Below are 17,852 nucleotides of genomic sequence, written 5' to 3'. Positions count from 1 at the left end.
CATAACTAACACAGCGCTCGCAGAGGCTAGACGTCGCTCTCCGTTCCAGCACACTCAACAAGCGCCCAGCAATCTTCGCCGGCCGGTGGCGGCGAGGAGACTTTTCTCCTTTGCTAATACCGGTCTGGCACAAGGCTGACCTCTTCGTTGACGTCGGCAGGCGGGTTTACACCAAAGGCAAATGCACACATTTCTCTAGTCACGTAATTCTCTGCTTTCAGAGTTGTGCTTGGAAGAAAAGAGATACACATACACTTGCTCGCTGGCTTAGAAGAGGCCCTTAATCCAATTCTGATTCAGAGCCCTTAACTCTTCGCCGGCTGGTCGTGGAAGAGGAATTGGGGAGCCTCTCTTGTCGACCGGCCCGCACCCACGCCCTGGCCTCTTCGCTGACGCTGGCGAGCGGGTTTACACTTCTGACATTTACATACAATTCCCAAGTCACGTAATTCTCTGCTTTCTCGCCTGCCCACCCACCCACCCTCGCACCGCCATTGGATCCACTCTCCTAACTACGCTTCGGATATCGCTCGCTCATCGCTCAAGCCAAACCTGGAGCTAAACAGGAACGCTCATGCCCAACCTGGGTCTAATCAGGAACGTGCTACCTAGCTGGGGTTAATCAGCATATCTATACGCGGGAAGTGAACTCTAATCACTTCCCGTAAGATACATGCACACACCTCTCACGAACGTAGCCACGCCCCACGTACAAACATCTACACGTACTTTTTCTTCGACTAAAATTCGCTTCCTTTCTAAGTTTCTCTTATACTACATCTTCTCATTTCAGTTTACCTTCCACTAAAGATTTTTCCGTTTTTCCACCTTTCTCTACTACTACACCTCCTACCATTTTCACAACTTTTGTTGATTCTAATCCCAGGCGTCGGCGCCGTCGCACAGTAGTCAGAATCGCTAAAACGTTGAGCAAAAACCTATGGAATTGAACACATCATTTTTCACTACAATAGCTGTCATTGCTACACTAATATTTTTTTATGTGCTAATGATGTTATATTTACTGTTCATTATGATTTCAAAGGATAAAATGTATGATAAAGAAATTGTAAACAATACCTTCAATCATATTCATTATTATTATTATTATTATTATTATTATTATTATTATTATTATTATTATTATTATTATTATTATTATTATTATTATTATTATTATTATTATTATTATTATTATTATTATTATTATTATTATTATTATTATTATCATTATTATTATTATTACATGAAAAAGTCATTAGATATATAATAATTTATTATATATAAATATAGATATAAAACAAAATAAAATTAACCTTATACAACAAAAACAAAAATAATCCTGGACTATCTAGACCTCTCATACATCCAATCTCAGTCTAGACCTTACGTAATACCTGATCTCTCTCTCTCTCATATACACACGATCTCTCATACAGAGGATCTCCCATACACACTTTCACATAATTACTCCCGACCCCTCTCATATACACACGATCTCAAGTTACATACAATCTCTCTCTCTCTCTGTGCATTTGGTGGGGGGCATTGACATTAAACTTCTGGGGATTTTAATAGATGTAGAACTTCTGATGGCAACTGTTTAAGCTTATGAGAAGACCTCTTTCTAAGTCCAGCAAGGACTGGATCAGATGAGAGTAGCAGCCAGTTTATGAGGTCTGTGTTGGATATTATTCAACAAAGAAAACGGAGGTGAGCGGGGATTTCAATACCTTTGTCACAGCAAGACGAAATTTTTAGTTGTTTAAATGACATTTTCTCAAAATAGTGGCAAAAGTAGGTTATACATTATGTTTCATGATATAGATAAATGTACTATTTGGGTGTTAGTGTATGATACAGAGTGGAAAAAAATGGATATCTATAAAAAAAATTCAGTGTTTTCTAAATATACTATTATAATTCATAGTTAATACTTAAGACTATGCCATATCAATTTCTACATTTCTTTTTCGTGTATAATTATTTATATCTTTTCATAAGGTGCCCAATGATGGAATTTCATTTGTAAGAGCAACTTGATGAAAATGCAATATTTTCTTTGATTATTTTTTTCAGCCAACCCAAATGACATACCAGTAAGATAATCATATTAACTGACACTGTATGTTCTTCTTAATAATGTACAAAAGTCCTTTAAACACAATTCTGACTTTGATTTTTGCTCACAAAATGATGGATTACGACTACTGTGCGTCGTCCAAGTTCCCTGCCCATTTCTCCCGAGCCACGACCACCAACCGCCCCTAATCGCTCACGTAAAAGCGCAGTGGCAATAGCCTTCTTTTATACAATACTATCTTCTCATTTCCATACAGACATTTTTCCCCTCCCATAAAAACCGATCCCGCGCGAGCGGGTAGTCTTAGCAAGTCGCAAGTCCAAATCTCCTCCGCCCATTTCATCCCCACATACTCCATTCCTATTCACCACCACTCCCTCTCTCGTGTTTAATCATCTAGCTGTGCGTAATTTCCCCCGGTTGAACCAAATCACTGAACGGCAGCTAAAATTGAAATGTAGATCATGATTCATGAATAGCATTGCGAGAGAGAAAAGTTGTATTGGTAACCCCCAATAAAATACAAATTCCAGTAGTTTGAAAGTAAACAAGAAATCACGCCCCTCGGATGTAAACAAAACTTTAAATCAACATCAAATCTGCCAAACATTTACATGATACAAGTAGCAGCCCAGCAGAGTGGAACGAACTCGTAAAGGTTTATCATCATTGAAAGAATTGTTAGAAACAATATAAATACTTTGAACAGGGAAGCGGTAAGCATTACTGGTAGTCTGATCGGTATCACGGGGCAACATAAACATTCAGTGTCACCCACCTTGTTTTTAGCTGTTAAACTTAAAGTAAAAGTATCTCTTTTTCAAAGTACCGGGTAGTTATAGAATAGGCGTGGAAAGTACATCATAGCTCGGACGATTAGTCACGTATGAACAGGCGAATCTATATTGGTGATCGTAGTGACGTGAAAGGTTGCCAAGGTTTGACAGTAGCCCCTCCCTAAATGATCCACCAGTGCATATACATCATGATCATACCACCTTCACATGGTTTTTCATATCTGTATATGGTGATTGCAAATTACTCCCATGAAAAAGCCACGTTATGTTAGTGAATTAATTGAGAATACTTTTTTTTTTATCTACTATGTATGTCAGAGTTGATTAGGCTAGGTTAGAGCTGAAAGACTAAGAGGCAACTATAGTAGAAAGAATAATTAGTGATGACTATCTTTAGTGATGTAAATCTTGTAAATGTACTAATATGATGATATGTATGATGTAAGAACTAATTACCTATATTTTTTTTTTTTTATTGTGGGACTTTATCTGCAAGAGATTTTGGTAAATCCCCAGAAATACACACCTAAGTGATATGTAAATAGAAAATTAAATATTAATTTTATAAGTTATTTTACGTCAATGCAATACATGTTTTTAGTGGCAGAAATCAATAAAAAAAAAAATGCTAAAAGTAATACACTAGCTACAACTCAGATATTGGCAAGTTTCGAGAAGCCATGTTTGTTTTTATTTGTTGTTGAAGACAAACTAACTGAAGTCTAATAAATTGGTCTAGTCTAACCTAACCTCCAATGTGGTATGTATTTAGCATCCCTAGAGCTCATCAGACAAGACTAGACCAGTTAACTTCTCTTAGGTCATCTTTGACAAGAAACAAAAATAAACGGTGTCTCGAAGCTCGCCGATGTCCTAATCATAGCTAGTGTATTGCTTTTGGCAACTTTTTTTGTTATTGACTTCCACCACAAAAAATGTATATTATATTGATATAATTTACAATATTAATATTTTATTTTTTATCGAGATATCATTCAGGTGTGCATTTCTGGAGTAATACTGATATCTTTAAAGTCAATTTATGGGGTTATGGAGTAATTTTGGTGTTTATAGAGATAAATAAAGTTCTAAAGGTGTTCATAGTATGTACAGTATATGATAAAAAAAAAGTGTATAACATTTTCTCAATTTCATTATGGGATTTTGTTTTTCAGAGCTAAGATTTTGAGAAGCAATTTACAGTATATGGAGGACTGGTAATTTGCAACTGTTATTTATAGACATGAAAAATCTTGCAAAGGTGTCTGTATGGTGTAGATGTATATGATCATCATTGTACGAGGTATAGGGTATTTCCAAACCTTCATCATTGCCTTTAATAACAAAATGATTTTTTTTTTTTTTTGTACTAATTTTCTAGTGATTTAACTGATGTTACTTGCCTCCAAGAGGGAGGGTGGAGGGGTGTGGAGTGTATTCAGGGATGGAATGGGTGGGAATGATTTTGTGCCTTTTCCTTTTAGGCTACCTCCCTTGTAAGGGGGAAAAAGCCTTGGTATATGTATTTATGTATGTACTTGCCTTTTATTTTGAGAAAGCTTCTTGCTATCCCTCTCCCTTTATCAAATGCCTCATATAGAACATAGGTTGCATGTTTCAATCAATATTTTAGAGACTTTAGTGACATCTCTATGGACCAAGTGACTCAACATTCCTTTTATGATTGAAAAATAATCTCCACTAAAAAAAAGGGCTTTTAATTTTCAACTTTACTATCCCTCTGTTCTGCTATCCTCCATAAGAATTTTCCTTTGCCACCTGTATAGCATTACCGTTTTGGTACATTGTTGTCCCTAAGGATAAAAATTGTTTGTTGCTGAAATGGTACAATACCTTAACTACATGTATCTTCCATCACCTACATAGATACCAGATATTTTACTAATATAGTCTCAACTCGGAATGATGTCAGGTTCCTCCTTTTTCAATTAATCATTAACTTATAACCTAATTGGCATAAGCTATTTTTATTGGTATATTCCCCATTTACAGCTCTTGTATTGTCCTTCAATGCAACCTTTCTTTTCAAATAATACCTCCCCAATTTTTGGTCCATCACTGTGTGAGTGGTCACTGGAAGCAACTGTGGTGTAATCGGTAACCATTACTACCCACCAAGTGGGAAGTCCTGGGTTTAATTCCTGGGAGTTGCCAGCTTGTCAGTGACGCTCCCTATCCAACATAGCGCAGTGAGTAGGATCCCCAAAGTGGTGCACATTCTTAGACTGGGCCCCAGAGGGTGGGGCTTAGTGGGAAAGATGTGCAAATGGTTACTGGGGGTGACTGTGGTATAATCTGTAAGCACATCTGCCTGACAAGTGGAAGATCCTGGGTTTGATTCCTGGGCAATGCCAACATTTCAGTGATGCTCCGTATCCAGAAACCACCCTGCATTAAAACTGCTTTCTTCATATCTGCTCATTTGCTGTTTTATGTCCTGTAAAGGTTAACACCTAAGTTGGTAAATTTGTTTGTTCATCTGTTTCTTTATGTTTAATTTTTTCTGCATGAATTAAAAAGTCTCTTATCAACATGTTTTGCTGTTGCAGTTGTAATTCACTGTAATTAAGCTTGGCTCATTGATATATTATTTCAGCCACACTCCTCAGTGAGCTAATTGAGATAGCCTTAATCTCATTAAGGAATGATTTCTCTCATTTTGATCATTGTGTAATGATTGAACTAATAGTGTGTGATCATGATTGACCCTTTTACAGTATCTAGTACATAATTTGGTGCATGCAATAATTTTGTTTTGGTTGATGTCAGGTAATTGTATTCAACATAAAGAGATCCTCTAGACTAGTCAAAGAAGTATCTTTAACAACCCTTTGTGGCATATAGTGCTGAATTTGGTATATTTTAGGATTTTGTGATGTTATTCAGCATGGAGTAGTCTGTAGGTCTGAATAGGTTGAAGTCTATTCCATTTGTACATTTCAAAACATCTCTATTTTCTCAGGTTGAAGTACAACCAAGAAAGTGCACAAAATGTTGGCTCTTGCATTTGGGACAACTGTAGCCACCACTGCATTAGCTGCCTTTGCTGTTTACAAATGGTGGAAAGCAGAAACTCAGATGATCAAAATAAGAGAAGACTTCACCTCTGAGAGAAGTGTACATATTCAGCTTCTCCACAATTATGGAAACCTTGGTGAACTAAAGTATTTAAAGAATATAATTCCAAAGGTTGCAGAAAATTTGCATAAAAGGATAGCAGAATATTGTGTGGCTGTGTGTGTGAAGTATAGTGTACCACAGAATAGGATCCTTGATGCTGGATCTGGAGTTGGAGCATTATCCTTCTACCTTTCGCAAAACTTTAGGGAAGTAATTGCCACAGACACTAGCTATGAAATGATTGTAGCTGCTAACCAGCTGAAACAGTTTAATGAGTTTGCCTTCCCATTTCCTTTTGAGGGTGGGAAACATATCGGTATATACGTTGCCAAGGTCCCAGAGGATTCGGTGAAAGACAATGTGACATTCTGGGATGAAGATGTATGTGCCCTTGTTCATACATGTGGAATGTTCGACTGTGTTGTGATTCTAAACACTCTGACCCACCTTGGTAGACCAAAGAATTTTTTGCTGGAAATTGGTGATTATGTTCCTAAAGGTGGAATCTTGATAATAGCCGACTCATATGATTGGCATAATGGTCCAGAAGAAGCCCTAGAGACTGACAAAGTTGCTGTGACACTTCACATCCTCATGCAGATTCTAAACCCAAAGTGGGAATTGCGTGAAGAAACTGAAATGCCATTCTACATTCCTAAATGTCAACGATTAGCAATACTTGGGTCTATGCATGTTAGTGTTTGGCAGCGAAAACCAGAACCTGAAGAAGTTTGAGAGGATTGTAATAACATTATTATGAAAAATAATGGAAACATATTTGAATTCACTACTTTCAAATATCTTCCATCTGTGCTTATGTACCAAGGGTATCTCCTCCCCTATAATGGGAGTCAAGACATGAACCCACTCCCACCCATTCCACTCCCATCAACCACCTATTTGCTTCTCTCCTATATGAATAAAGGGTCATCCGTGTCTCCTACCCAGTGGCTGGATCAGAAGTAATGCAGCAAGACAGAGCACATTCACAGGAGGGCTGCTTCATATACGCTGATTCTCACTCCTCATCCCCTCGTGCAAAAAATTGACAAGAGAGGGAGAAATCCTTTTGAGCTGCGTCAAAACATCATCCATACACAATCATTCTCCACTCGCATCTATCCCCTGCCTTGTACCTTCTCTTCTCAACAGACATTCCCCTTTTGCTCAAAGCCCCTTTCATCCTATCCATCTATATTATTTTTGGTCTTCCCCTCAAGCTAATTCCATCCATCTCTGCTTTCCTCACTCTTTTTGCTAATATTTTTTAATTCGTTCTTTCCATGTGGCAAAACTATCCCAATAATCTTTCATCAGCCCTATGCACTGACTCCCTTTCTACCACCACTCTCCTTCTCCTCATTTCACCATACTTCTAAGGCACTTCATCTCAAACAGGTTTCTCTTCTCACATACCCTCCCAAAGTCCACTGCCAACTGCTTCAGTCTCTCCTCTGACTGCTGCAAGCAAGGAATCATCTGCAAACAATTAATTCACCTTCCATTTGCTTCCTCTATCACCAACTCCAAACCCCTCGTTTGCTTCCACTATCACCAACTCCAAACCCCACCTCATCAATCTCACACCCACAACACACCATTCATATACACATTGAACAACCATGGTGACATCACACAACCTTAGTATAGCCCCACCTTCACTTCAAACTATTCATTCTCTCCATTTCCCAACCTTCACACAAGCTTTTGACCACTCAAAGCAGACTTACCCCTATCCCATCAATTTGCAACACATCTCATGGTGATTTTGTCCTCCCCAAGTCCATAAAAGAAAAAAAAATTACTTTTTTGCCAAAAACTCCTTGCATATCTGCCTTACTACAAAAAATTAATGTTTATTTCTTCACTCAATGACTTATGGCCCTATCCAGAGCCTGTTGCCAATTACCTGACGGCTGCAGGTCTTCTGCAAGAGAGACCAGGGGTAATGGATTGATTGGTATTCATTTCCTAAAGCCACACTGTTATTCCCCAATTTTCCCCTTTGTTCCCTCTAAATCCTTTCAATTAACATATTCCCATACACCTTACCAGTTACACTTAACACATTGATCCCTCTAAAAGTAGTACATTCATACCTGTGGTATAAAATAAAACCTAACATTTATATCTGTTGTAAACCTAAGTGCCCAACAACTCCAGTTGTAAAGATGATGATCTGTTAATTTTTTTTAACACCATCAGGCTGTGTTACAGCAATACATAATTCTAAAGTTAAAAAATATTTGTTTTATACAATTTATAACTTTGAAAATTGTAAAAATATTGTACCCAACAACTCAAATAAAAACTGTATGTATGGCAACCCAAATTCTATTTTGGATTATTTACCACTATGAGGCTGTATTATAGCAACATAGTATTTATAAGATTTACAAAATGATCGACTTTTTTTAGTGGATTAACCTCTTGAATAAGATGATGGCTATGTATGTATCATGATCCACAAGTGGGGTACACAAGGAAGCTGGCATCAGGTTCCTGATTATATTTGTTATGTAGTAGCTGAGTGACTCCATATTCTGTGAATAGGCTTGATCACGTTTTCTGTGATATTATATTTATTCAGGGTGAAAGAGAATAAGTATAACATCAGTAACTATACTTTGTAATGAGTGTATTGTGATGCATCATCGTACATCAGGCAATATGATGTGCACGCAAATATTTAACTCGTATTGAAAAGGTTAAAGAGAAGATGGGATAGGCATGAGGGGTTATTTTGATGCTGTATGGAAGTGGGCATGTGCCTTGGCTGACTACTTCTAAGTGGAAGAGGTCCTCGGTATATATAGACAAAATAATAAGTGTATTGTAACGTTTATAAAAAATGAGTTTTGGAAACTAATAAAAATTGAGAAAAATAAAATATTACTATCAGGATGTAACACTTCACCCCATACCATACAACACATAATGGAAGACTGCATTATACACAATCATGCACGCAAACAACACAACATACACTCTATAAAGGATTTGTGGGAAAACCCAGTTTCGGCTGTGGCCTTCCTTGGGGAGACGGGACTGCTCGGACAGACAGTCTAGGGAACGACAACAACAACAACAACTTCCATGATTGCTTGTATGAAAGCAAATCATAAAGATAGGGACCTGAAATTTAAGGATTTTATATGTTACAGGAGGTAAATACAATTGTCTGGAGATGATAAGCAAGAATGGTAGGTGAGCCAGTTGTTGTTTGTGGATGACTCTGCACTTGAAGAAGGCACTACCTCAGTACAGGTGGGCGAGGAGGCATGGGAAGCCAAAGGATAGTAAGTGCACCTCACAGTGAACGAGGGGTGTTGTAATGGAGGTAAATTCATGGAACAACATCTCTGTTGAGGGAATGCCAAGACATATCTTGGATCTTTGTTGTGTGGTGGATGGTGGAGAAAACAACGAAGAGAATTACAATGCTGTAGTGGATGGGGGAGCAGCATCTCAACAATCACAGCATAATAGACATCCTCCATCATGGCTGAAAGACTATGAAATAGAAAGTGGAGGAGATGAAGAACAAGTTGATCTCAAGATCAAGGGGGCGTGTGGTATGAATGTGGTGCGACTATGGGTGTGCAGTTGGCATCCCAGCACAGGGTCAAAGGTCCCTCTGTGGAAGGGGGCAAATGGGTCAGTGTGTTAAGTGAATGAGGGGAGAGAAAGGAACGGGCGAGAAAGATACAGTGGAAGAAAATATTGAGAATAGCTACGGTAGGATTGTAGGATTGATAGGCATTAGTAGTAAAAGAGAAACTAGCTTGTAGAGTCACTGGCATCAATGAAGATGCAGGAAATACAGTAAATGGAGATAAGGTAAGTGATATGTTGCCCTGCGACAACATATCTCCATGAAAGTAGGCCATTTCAAAGTCCATCAAACCATAGTAATTGTACAAAATACTGAACCAGATCACATCTTATTGGAAGAAAAGATTTTTTGTACAAAACAATAATTTAAGGTGTCATACCATTTTTCACTCGTGGCATATTCTTTACGAAAAAGAAACTAACAGCACAGATTGAATGTGAAGAGGCTATGAAGTCATGTTTTAATTTTTTTTATATTTTATTTTTGTTTACATTTTTTTTTTTTTCTCTTTCTTTTGTAGGCACTCAAAAAGTAAGTGTATAATAAGCTGCATTTACAAGTGGTACCATGGCTGTTGTCCCCTAGGTAGTTGTAGAAAATGCACCTGTTTACCTCAAAGGGGACTTGTTCACCCTTGTATAACAGTCTATTGTGACCCAACACATTTGCTCACATTGTAAATATATATACACAAAGGCTTTTATTGCCCTTATAGGGGGGGGGGGGTGTCAGTCAAAACATAGTTTTTGCTTTGACTAAAAAAAAAATATGGAAAGAAAGGTTCCCTAGTCCCCTTGTTTTGCTTTATTTATTTTTCACAATGCATGAATAAATTGGCAGTATTCTTGTCCCCCACCACAGGTTGCTTAGGAAAAATGAAGAGATGAAGTCATAGGGATGGTAAAGAAGAGATTCAAGGAAGGAAGCAAAGAATGAATAGAAATTAAGTGACCAACATTTTTCTTTGAGTATAGATTGGTCTCCAGTTATTAAAGAATGCTGCTTGACTCTGGTTTGTATGGGTGTTGATAACATCCCAAAAGAACTGGCTCAGAGAACTTGTGTAGTCAATATCCCATATGGAAATCTACTACATAATTATGATTGCTACAACAATCTAGATACTCTAGAAGACACCAACCAATGTAGTACTTTAAAAGTGGAGCTGACTGGAGTGTTTATGTGGAGGCAAACTAGATATGCAAAGGTTATCAGTCAGTAAATAACAGGAAGTAAAGTGAGGCTGATTCTAGTTGTCTAGTCTTATGTGATAACACTGGTTTTGATCACTGCACTAGCCTTGTGCATGAAAGACAGAAATATAAATAGTCATGTGTAACTGTTCCTAGCTGGATCTGCCACTAACCATCCATTACTAGATCTCCTGCAATACCGAGACCACCAGTTATTGTGCACATAAGCAATTACCAACAGATAAACCAAAACTGGCTAAAACATTTGTTAGAAATTTTTCATTTTTGTTATTTAATATAGACACTATACTGAGGTACCAATACAAAATTCCAGTCATTTGAATGGAAGCAAATGAGATATAGTAGAGTTTTCTGGTGCAAGGTGAAGTTAGCCACTCTATCAGTGTGCCAATTGGCATGACCATGAGTGGACATGTCGAGTTCAGCTGTCTCATTGAAATGGTTCGGCAATTTTAAAATGGCAGATACACCACAGAGCAGAGAACCTGCAACAAGTTTTGCTTCAAAATCAACAATACAGCTGTAGAAATTCAGATTATTTCAGCAAATCTTTGGTGACAATGTCATGTTCTAAAGCAGAATGTTTTTCTGGTACAAACATTTCAAGGAAGGATGAATATTAGTGAGTGACTGTCAATGAGCATAACACCAGAAAATGTTGAAAAAGTATGCAAAGCTATTTTTAGATATTGTAAAAGAAGTATCCATGATATTTGTGATATCACAGGAATGTCAGACAGGAGCATTCAATGCACTTTGTTACACTTGTTGAACAGGAAATGCAGGGACCAATGATAGGTATCTGCACATGGTGATCCTGCAAGATGGAGAGCAGAGCTGCCCATTTTCATAACCTGTTAACCCCCTCACCTCCTGATGGAGGTAAGAGGGTTGACAGTCTCTGGACTGGGCCCAGGATCTCGATCATCTTCAACTGTATCTCTTCCACCTTTTCATACATAGAAAGCTTACTACTGGAGACCATGGGTCTTCTGAAAGCGAAACCAAGAGCAACTGATTGATTGATTACTACTAGCAACAGCTTCCCTCCTACTACTTTCAGTTGGTGACATAGAAAGTCTCATAATACAAGAGACCAAGGTTTCTTCCTAAAGAGATCTACAGGAAGGCCCAGTGACTGTTGCCAACTGCTGTGGGGCTGTAGGTTTTCCACTTAGTGAGGCTAGAGGCAACAATTATCAATATGAGATGCATTACCAATGAATATGTGCCAAGACTGCAGGGTGATGATCTGAAGGCACATCACACTGCATTTTACAGAGTAACCCAAATTTCGATTCAGTAATGACCCCAAATACATCTTCAAGATCATAGCCAATAATGAATCATGGTCTCGTTTTTGATCCTCAGACTAAACAGCAGTTGTCATAGTTGTCTCCCACTTTACCAAGGGAGTGCCCATTGCATTTGACCCAGACAGTGGGCAGGAGACACAGATGATCCAAGGTAAAAGGGAAACGAGTGATGGGTCAGAGTGGGGTGGGAAGGGATGGGTGAATCCCTTGGCTCACTACTTCCCTTGTAAGGGGAAGAAACCTATTGGTGTATGTAAATATATATATGCATATATATATACTATATATATTATATATATATCTCAAAAGCTTCTTCCACCTTATAAGGGAGGTAACCAAATCCAGGCTTGCACCCACTCCCACTCATTCCACTCCCATTCACCACCCTTGTTTCCCTCTTATCTTAGCTTTTCATGGGTGAAGGGTCATCCCTGTCTCCTGCCCACTACCTGGGTCAGAAGCAATGTTTTCCATGTGTCCAAAACATCTCAATACTCTTTCATCAGCCCTAGCTATCAGCTCTTTCCATCCTGTCTCCTCATTTCTCACTCACTTCTGCCTCTCTCAAATTCCAAGTCTCCACCCTCTATACCCTGTATATATATATATATATATATACACACGCACATGCACAATAGTGTGTGCAAAAGCCATACACGAATTTAAGAGCAAACTAGACACTCCGAGATACAAAGATGGGACACCACGAGTATAGCTCCCTTTCCCATAAGATACAACTAGGTAAATACATGTACAGACGCTCCTCAACTTACGTTTTAGTTACGTTCCGAACGGCCGAACGTAAGTTGAAAATGAATGTAAGTTGTTACTGTACTATACATCCGTAAATTCTATTACTATATCTTATAAAACACCCCTAAATCATCAATTATACACATAATATTGTAAAATAATAACATTAATTTCAAATAAATTAAATTCAAGCAACATAAATTGAGATGGTGGAGGAGGAGGAGGCAAGGCACGTTCAGTCTGTCGTTTGTGCCATGTAAACAATGGACACAGCGTCATGCATAAGTATCGTTTGAACTACGGAGAGCACACTAAACTAAAAAATTCACTCAAAAAATTTTTTTTACAATTTTTTTTTTAGTCAGTCAGTTCAAACATAAAATCGAAAAAACGTAAAACGAATGAACGTAAGTTCGAGGAGCATCTGTACACACGACTCAATAGTGCAAGTGATAGAGTCTCCAGCCGCCACCATGGTGGTCCGGGTTCGAATCCTGCCCAGGGCTGAAATAATTTCAGTATTGATGCACTGCGAGTCGTTACTCCCACTCTCATGGGCGGGGAGTTGAGAGTGTGTGTGCATGTAAGGTCATAGCATTACCCATAGATCAATCATACATGAGCTTTGAGCTCTCTTTCAGGAGGGAAATAGCTGTTGATCATGAGTCCAACACGTGATCCAAGACAATGATGAATCACATAAGGAAATAATGTTTGCAGTTGATAATTTTTTCCAGCATCCACATACAGAATTCTTTCCCTCCAATCAAACTGTCAATGGAATGTTTTTCTTACGAGTTTTGAAGTGCCTGAGGGAGATGTTGTATTTGCCATAACCACCCAAAAATATGGAAATCAAGAACTGGATTCTTCTTCACAACAATGCCACTGCCTGCATCACTTATCTGGCAGTTCTTGATTTCCAATAACGCTATTTTTTTTCCCCAATTCTATTCACTTGACTTTATTCCTTGCAACTTTTTCCTGTTCACCAGGCTGAAATTCCAGCTAAATGGGCATTATTTCAACATAATTGAGAAAATCCAGAGTCACAGTAGGTACTCAACACTATCACACTGAAGGTCTTCCAGGGATAAAAAAAAAAATCTTGGGACTGGTCCATGGAGCTCACTCTGAAGGTTAAAGTGGGAACTAGAAGGGAGGGTAAATCATCTTCCTGTAATGGTCAAATTACTAGAACTTTTGGGTAGAACTTCGTAAATGTTCCGCAATCAATAAGATCTTGTTCATTCCTATAAGCATCCTTGTTAGTTTGTTTGTATTTTTAGGCATTCATACAGTTTGAGCTACCACGCTTGCTATCACTCTTACGAATTAGTTAAATACCTCATCTAGAAGTTTCTAATAATGATATACCATACCATCTCAAAAGTCTGCTCCTTGTTTGTGGAAGTCGGAGCACAAGGCCTTTATTTATTTAATTGTTGCCCTGAGTTTCGTTAACTGAAAACCCACAGCCTAACAGCACCTGGAAGTATCCAGCCCTCCCATAAATCTCTCCAGGAAGAAACACGAGACTATCATCTGTGCTGTTTCAGTGTGGGAATATTTCTGTGTTACTGTCTTATTTAGTAAGAGGAAGACAGTCACCATTTACTAGCTCTCCTTATGTTAAAAGGTAGAAGAAATACAGTTGAGAGATCCTGAACTCAGTCAGGTAAACAAGTGTCAGCCCTGTGAGGCTGCACCTCCAGACGGAAATGAAGGTGCTGAACGATATTGAAAATGAGAAGTGGTGAGAGGATTCTCTTTGATGTCTACCTTGCAGGACTATCGCATTCAAGTACCCATCATTGCTTCCTACAAGGCCTTTATAAAATCAGAATGCAGTTTTCCCATCTTTTAGTCTCTATTACCTAAATGTTTCCTTTCCCACAGGTAAACTTTATTGACTAATGTGCAAATCATTTAACATGAAATATCACTTGGACAATTCCATGATTCCTTGAGCATTATGTGAATTGTATACTAATAATTATCACTACCACTATTATATCCAACAAATATTGCACCTAAAATGAGATGAAGGTGAGAAAAAAAGGCAGTATAACGCTAATACAAAATTATAACAATAACAAAGATTTATAATATATTCTTTATGGACATTGCTCCCCTTCAGAATTTTCTGAGGCAACTGATGGCACTTGAGTGTCTGGCATAGTGGATGGGCAAGCCATGGAAGACACAGGCTCAGGAACTGAAGACACACATGGCTTGGACTGTTCAAGTGGAGGTAAAGTATCTGGTGAAGCACTGTTGATGGAGTGATTGGCTTCACTTACATCACTCACTGGAGAAATGGTCGGGTCTTCTTGTGTCTCTGCTCCTGTATTATGCATGGGTGGTGGGTCAGGTACCTGATGGGGGAGGAACTCCCAGGAACCTGTTTCCTGGGACGATTCTGAGGAGGAGGAATATCCTGTGGGCTGATACACGGGCAGCATGGCAATAGCTTCTTCATATGTGGGAGGCTTGTCAGCTACCATGCAGTAGTCTGGAGGCTTGCTGTATGATGGTGTTGGAGAACGAGGCACATAGCGTCCTTGCAACTGCCCCATTGGCACAGTGATGACATGAAGCTCGTTGCTGCTACTTGTGTTCAACTGAAATGGAAATGGATACTTTCTCAACAACACTTAATAATTCTACTGTAGGTAGTCAGTTGAATTGGACATAAGAATGAGTTAGACTGCAAGCAACCATAAGGCCTACACTAGACAGTTCTATGTCCCTACAACTAGTCATCCCTATCCATTAAATTGTCTAATCTTCTCTTTAAACAACCAATTGTTTCAGTGCTCACTACATGGTTACTAAGTTTATTACATTCATTAAACCATTCTGTTGGTAAACCAGTTCTCGCATATTTCCTCCTTAAACCTAAATTTGTTTAATTTAAATCCATTACTAAGTCCTGCCCTGCTGTCTTAGTATGATGACCTTACCTGTATTACCCTTGTTAAAGCCCTTGACCCATTTGATTACCTCTATTAGATAATCTCCCACTCTTTATCTTTCCAAAGAATTAAGGTGCCTAAGTCTGTCTTTGTATGGTAAATTTCTAAGCCCTTGTATAACTTTGGTCATTCTCCTCTGGACTGATTTTAGTGAATTAATATAATTCAGTAGGATGGAAACAAAAACTGTACTGCATAGTCAAGGATGAGTCTAACTATTGCCAGATAGAGTTTAATGATTACCTCTGCCTTTTTGTTTGTAACCATGCTACCAATAGATCCTAATGCTGTTAGCCCTATTGCAAGCACTAATGGCTTTCCTGGATTTAAGGTCCAGACTCCCTAACATCAGTCCTTTTCACATCCTGTTTTCTTTAATACGACTTTAAGCTATACCTATTAACTGGGTTGTATAATCCTACATTTAACATGGTGCACTTTGAGATAATGAAGTCCATTTGCCATTTCCCCAACCATGCAAACAATTTATCAAGATCCTCCTGCAAGCAGCATCCCAGCATCTTCAAATTTCAAATCCACTCCTCCCTCCAATGTGGAGACGGGGGCTTAAAGGATACTGGCCTGAGTAAATTAGGACTTTTCTTATGCCTACACTCATGCAACATAAGAAGGTTAGATGCTGATGGACGGCCACCACCTCCACTCTTGACAAACCATTTGTCCCTTTTTGTACAACCACTAACCTTCCCTTCTCCCTCCTTCAAAGGTGATTGATACCTGGGTCTGATGGATCAGGACCCACCTGACCCTACCAGCTCACAGGTGCCCCTTTCAATCCCTCCCACTTGCACAGGAAGTTATGAACCTCCATATCTGCTCGACATCTGCACTGGAGACCCAACGGGGTTGACCAAGCCCACCTGGTAACAGGGGTCACTGGCCAGAGCTTGAAAAACCTGCAAAATGGAGTCCATGAAGGGAGAAGGTAGGCAAGATGGTTTAATTTCTCTCTACCTTTCCCATTCCCAGTGCATGTGAGGAATTGCTACATAAACCCCATACTAGCATATCAAAGGGAACATATATGCATTTATATAGTTTATTCCTCTCTACTTTTGGAGTATTTTTGCAGTTTGCAGTATTCCTCACTAGTTTTCCGCCTGAGGGAACAAGTAGGGAGGGTCACTGTAAGTGAAGTGGCCCTGCTATGAATATAATGTCTTGTTGTATTGTTTCTGACCCAGGCAGTGGGCAAAAGACAGGGATGACCCTTCATCCACAAGGAGCTAAGATAGGAGGGGAACACGGGTGGTGGGTGGGAATGGGTGCATACCTTGACTAGGCAACCTCCCTAATAAGGGGAAATAAGACCTTGGTATATAGATAGTTTTACAGACAAGCTTTTTCAAAAGAATGGTGTACAGACGCTCCTCAACTTACGTTTTAGTTACGTTCCGAACGGCCGAACGTAAGTTGAAAATGAACGTAAGTTGTTACTGTACTATACATCGGTAAATTCTATTACCGTATCTTATAAAACACCCCTAAATCATTAATTAAACACATAACATTGTAAAATAATAACATTAATTTCAAATAGATTAAATTCAAGCAACATAAATTGAGATGGTGGAGGAGGAGGAGGAGGCAAGGCATTTTCAGTTTGTCGTCTGCGCAATGTAAACAATGGACGCAGCATCGTGCGCAAGTATCGTTTGAACTACGGAGAGTGCGGTAAACTAAAAAATTCACTCCAAAAAAAAATTTTACAATTTTTTTTTTACCGTCAGTTCAAACGTAAAATCGAAATAACGTAAAACGAATGAACGTAAGTAGAGGAGCGTCTGTACTGGGCTTTTTGTATACATAGACCTCTCCTAATGCTTTTCCCTGTTCTCAACATTATAGTGGCAAGAGATGTGGACAGCATCAGAAAACAAAGTGAGAATAACATTAGATTTTTTTTAAATATATATGAACTAAGTAAATAGAC

The 17,852-nt window shown here is 38.7% G+C and overlaps 2 protein-coding genes across 8 annotated transcripts in view; one reads left to right on the top strand and one right to left on the bottom strand.

Annotated features, from left to right (window-relative positions):
* Positions 1 to 2,414: 2,414 nt before the first annotated feature.
* On the top strand, positions 2,415 to 8,353 carry LOC143040343 (uncharacterized). 5 transcript variants are annotated; one of them, XM_076211305.1, is made up of 2 exons: positions 2,415 to 2,799; positions 5,864 to 8,353. In XM_076211305.1, the coding sequence occupies exon 2, from the start codon at positions 5,893 to 5,895 to the stop codon at positions 6,754 to 6,756; it is 864 nt and encodes a 287-aa protein (XP_076067420.1). In that variant the 5' UTR covers positions 2,415 to 2,799; positions 5,864 to 5,892; the 3' UTR covers positions 6,757 to 8,353. The 5 variants fall into 5 exon arrangements, with proteins under 5 accessions (XP_076067420.1, XP_076067421.1, XP_076067423.1 ...); XM_076211306.1 differs by lacking the exon at positions 2,415 to 2,799 and adding an exon at positions 2,826 to 2,886; XM_076211308.1 differs by lacking the exon at positions 2,415 to 2,799 and adding an exon at positions 2,828 to 2,852.
* A 6,635-nt stretch (positions 8,354 to 14,988) lies between these two features.
* The window catches only part of LOC143040345 (uncharacterized), a 38,686-nt gene continuing 35,822 nt past the window's right edge, over positions 14,989 to 17,852 (bottom strand). For all 3 annotated transcript variants that reach the window (XM_076211312.1, XM_076211310.1, XM_076211313.1), the window contains one exon: positions 14,989 to 15,544. In XM_076211312.1, the coding sequence (XP_076067427.1) occupies positions 15,038 to 15,544 (507 nt within the window). In that variant the 3' untranslated portion in view covers positions 14,989 to 15,037. The remainder of the gene's footprint in view (positions 15,545 to 17,852) is intronic.

Source organism: Oratosquilla oratoria, chromosome 28, assembly GCF_046742065.1.
Source record: "Oratosquilla oratoria isolate Oo_2021 chromosome 28, ASM4674206v1, whole genome shotgun sequence".
Taxonomy (NCBI): domain Eukaryota; kingdom Metazoa; phylum Arthropoda; class Malacostraca; order Stomatopoda; family Squillidae; genus Oratosquilla; species Oratosquilla oratoria.
Note: the sequence above shows the minus strand (reverse complement) of the source record. Positions and strands in the feature narration are given on the sequence as shown.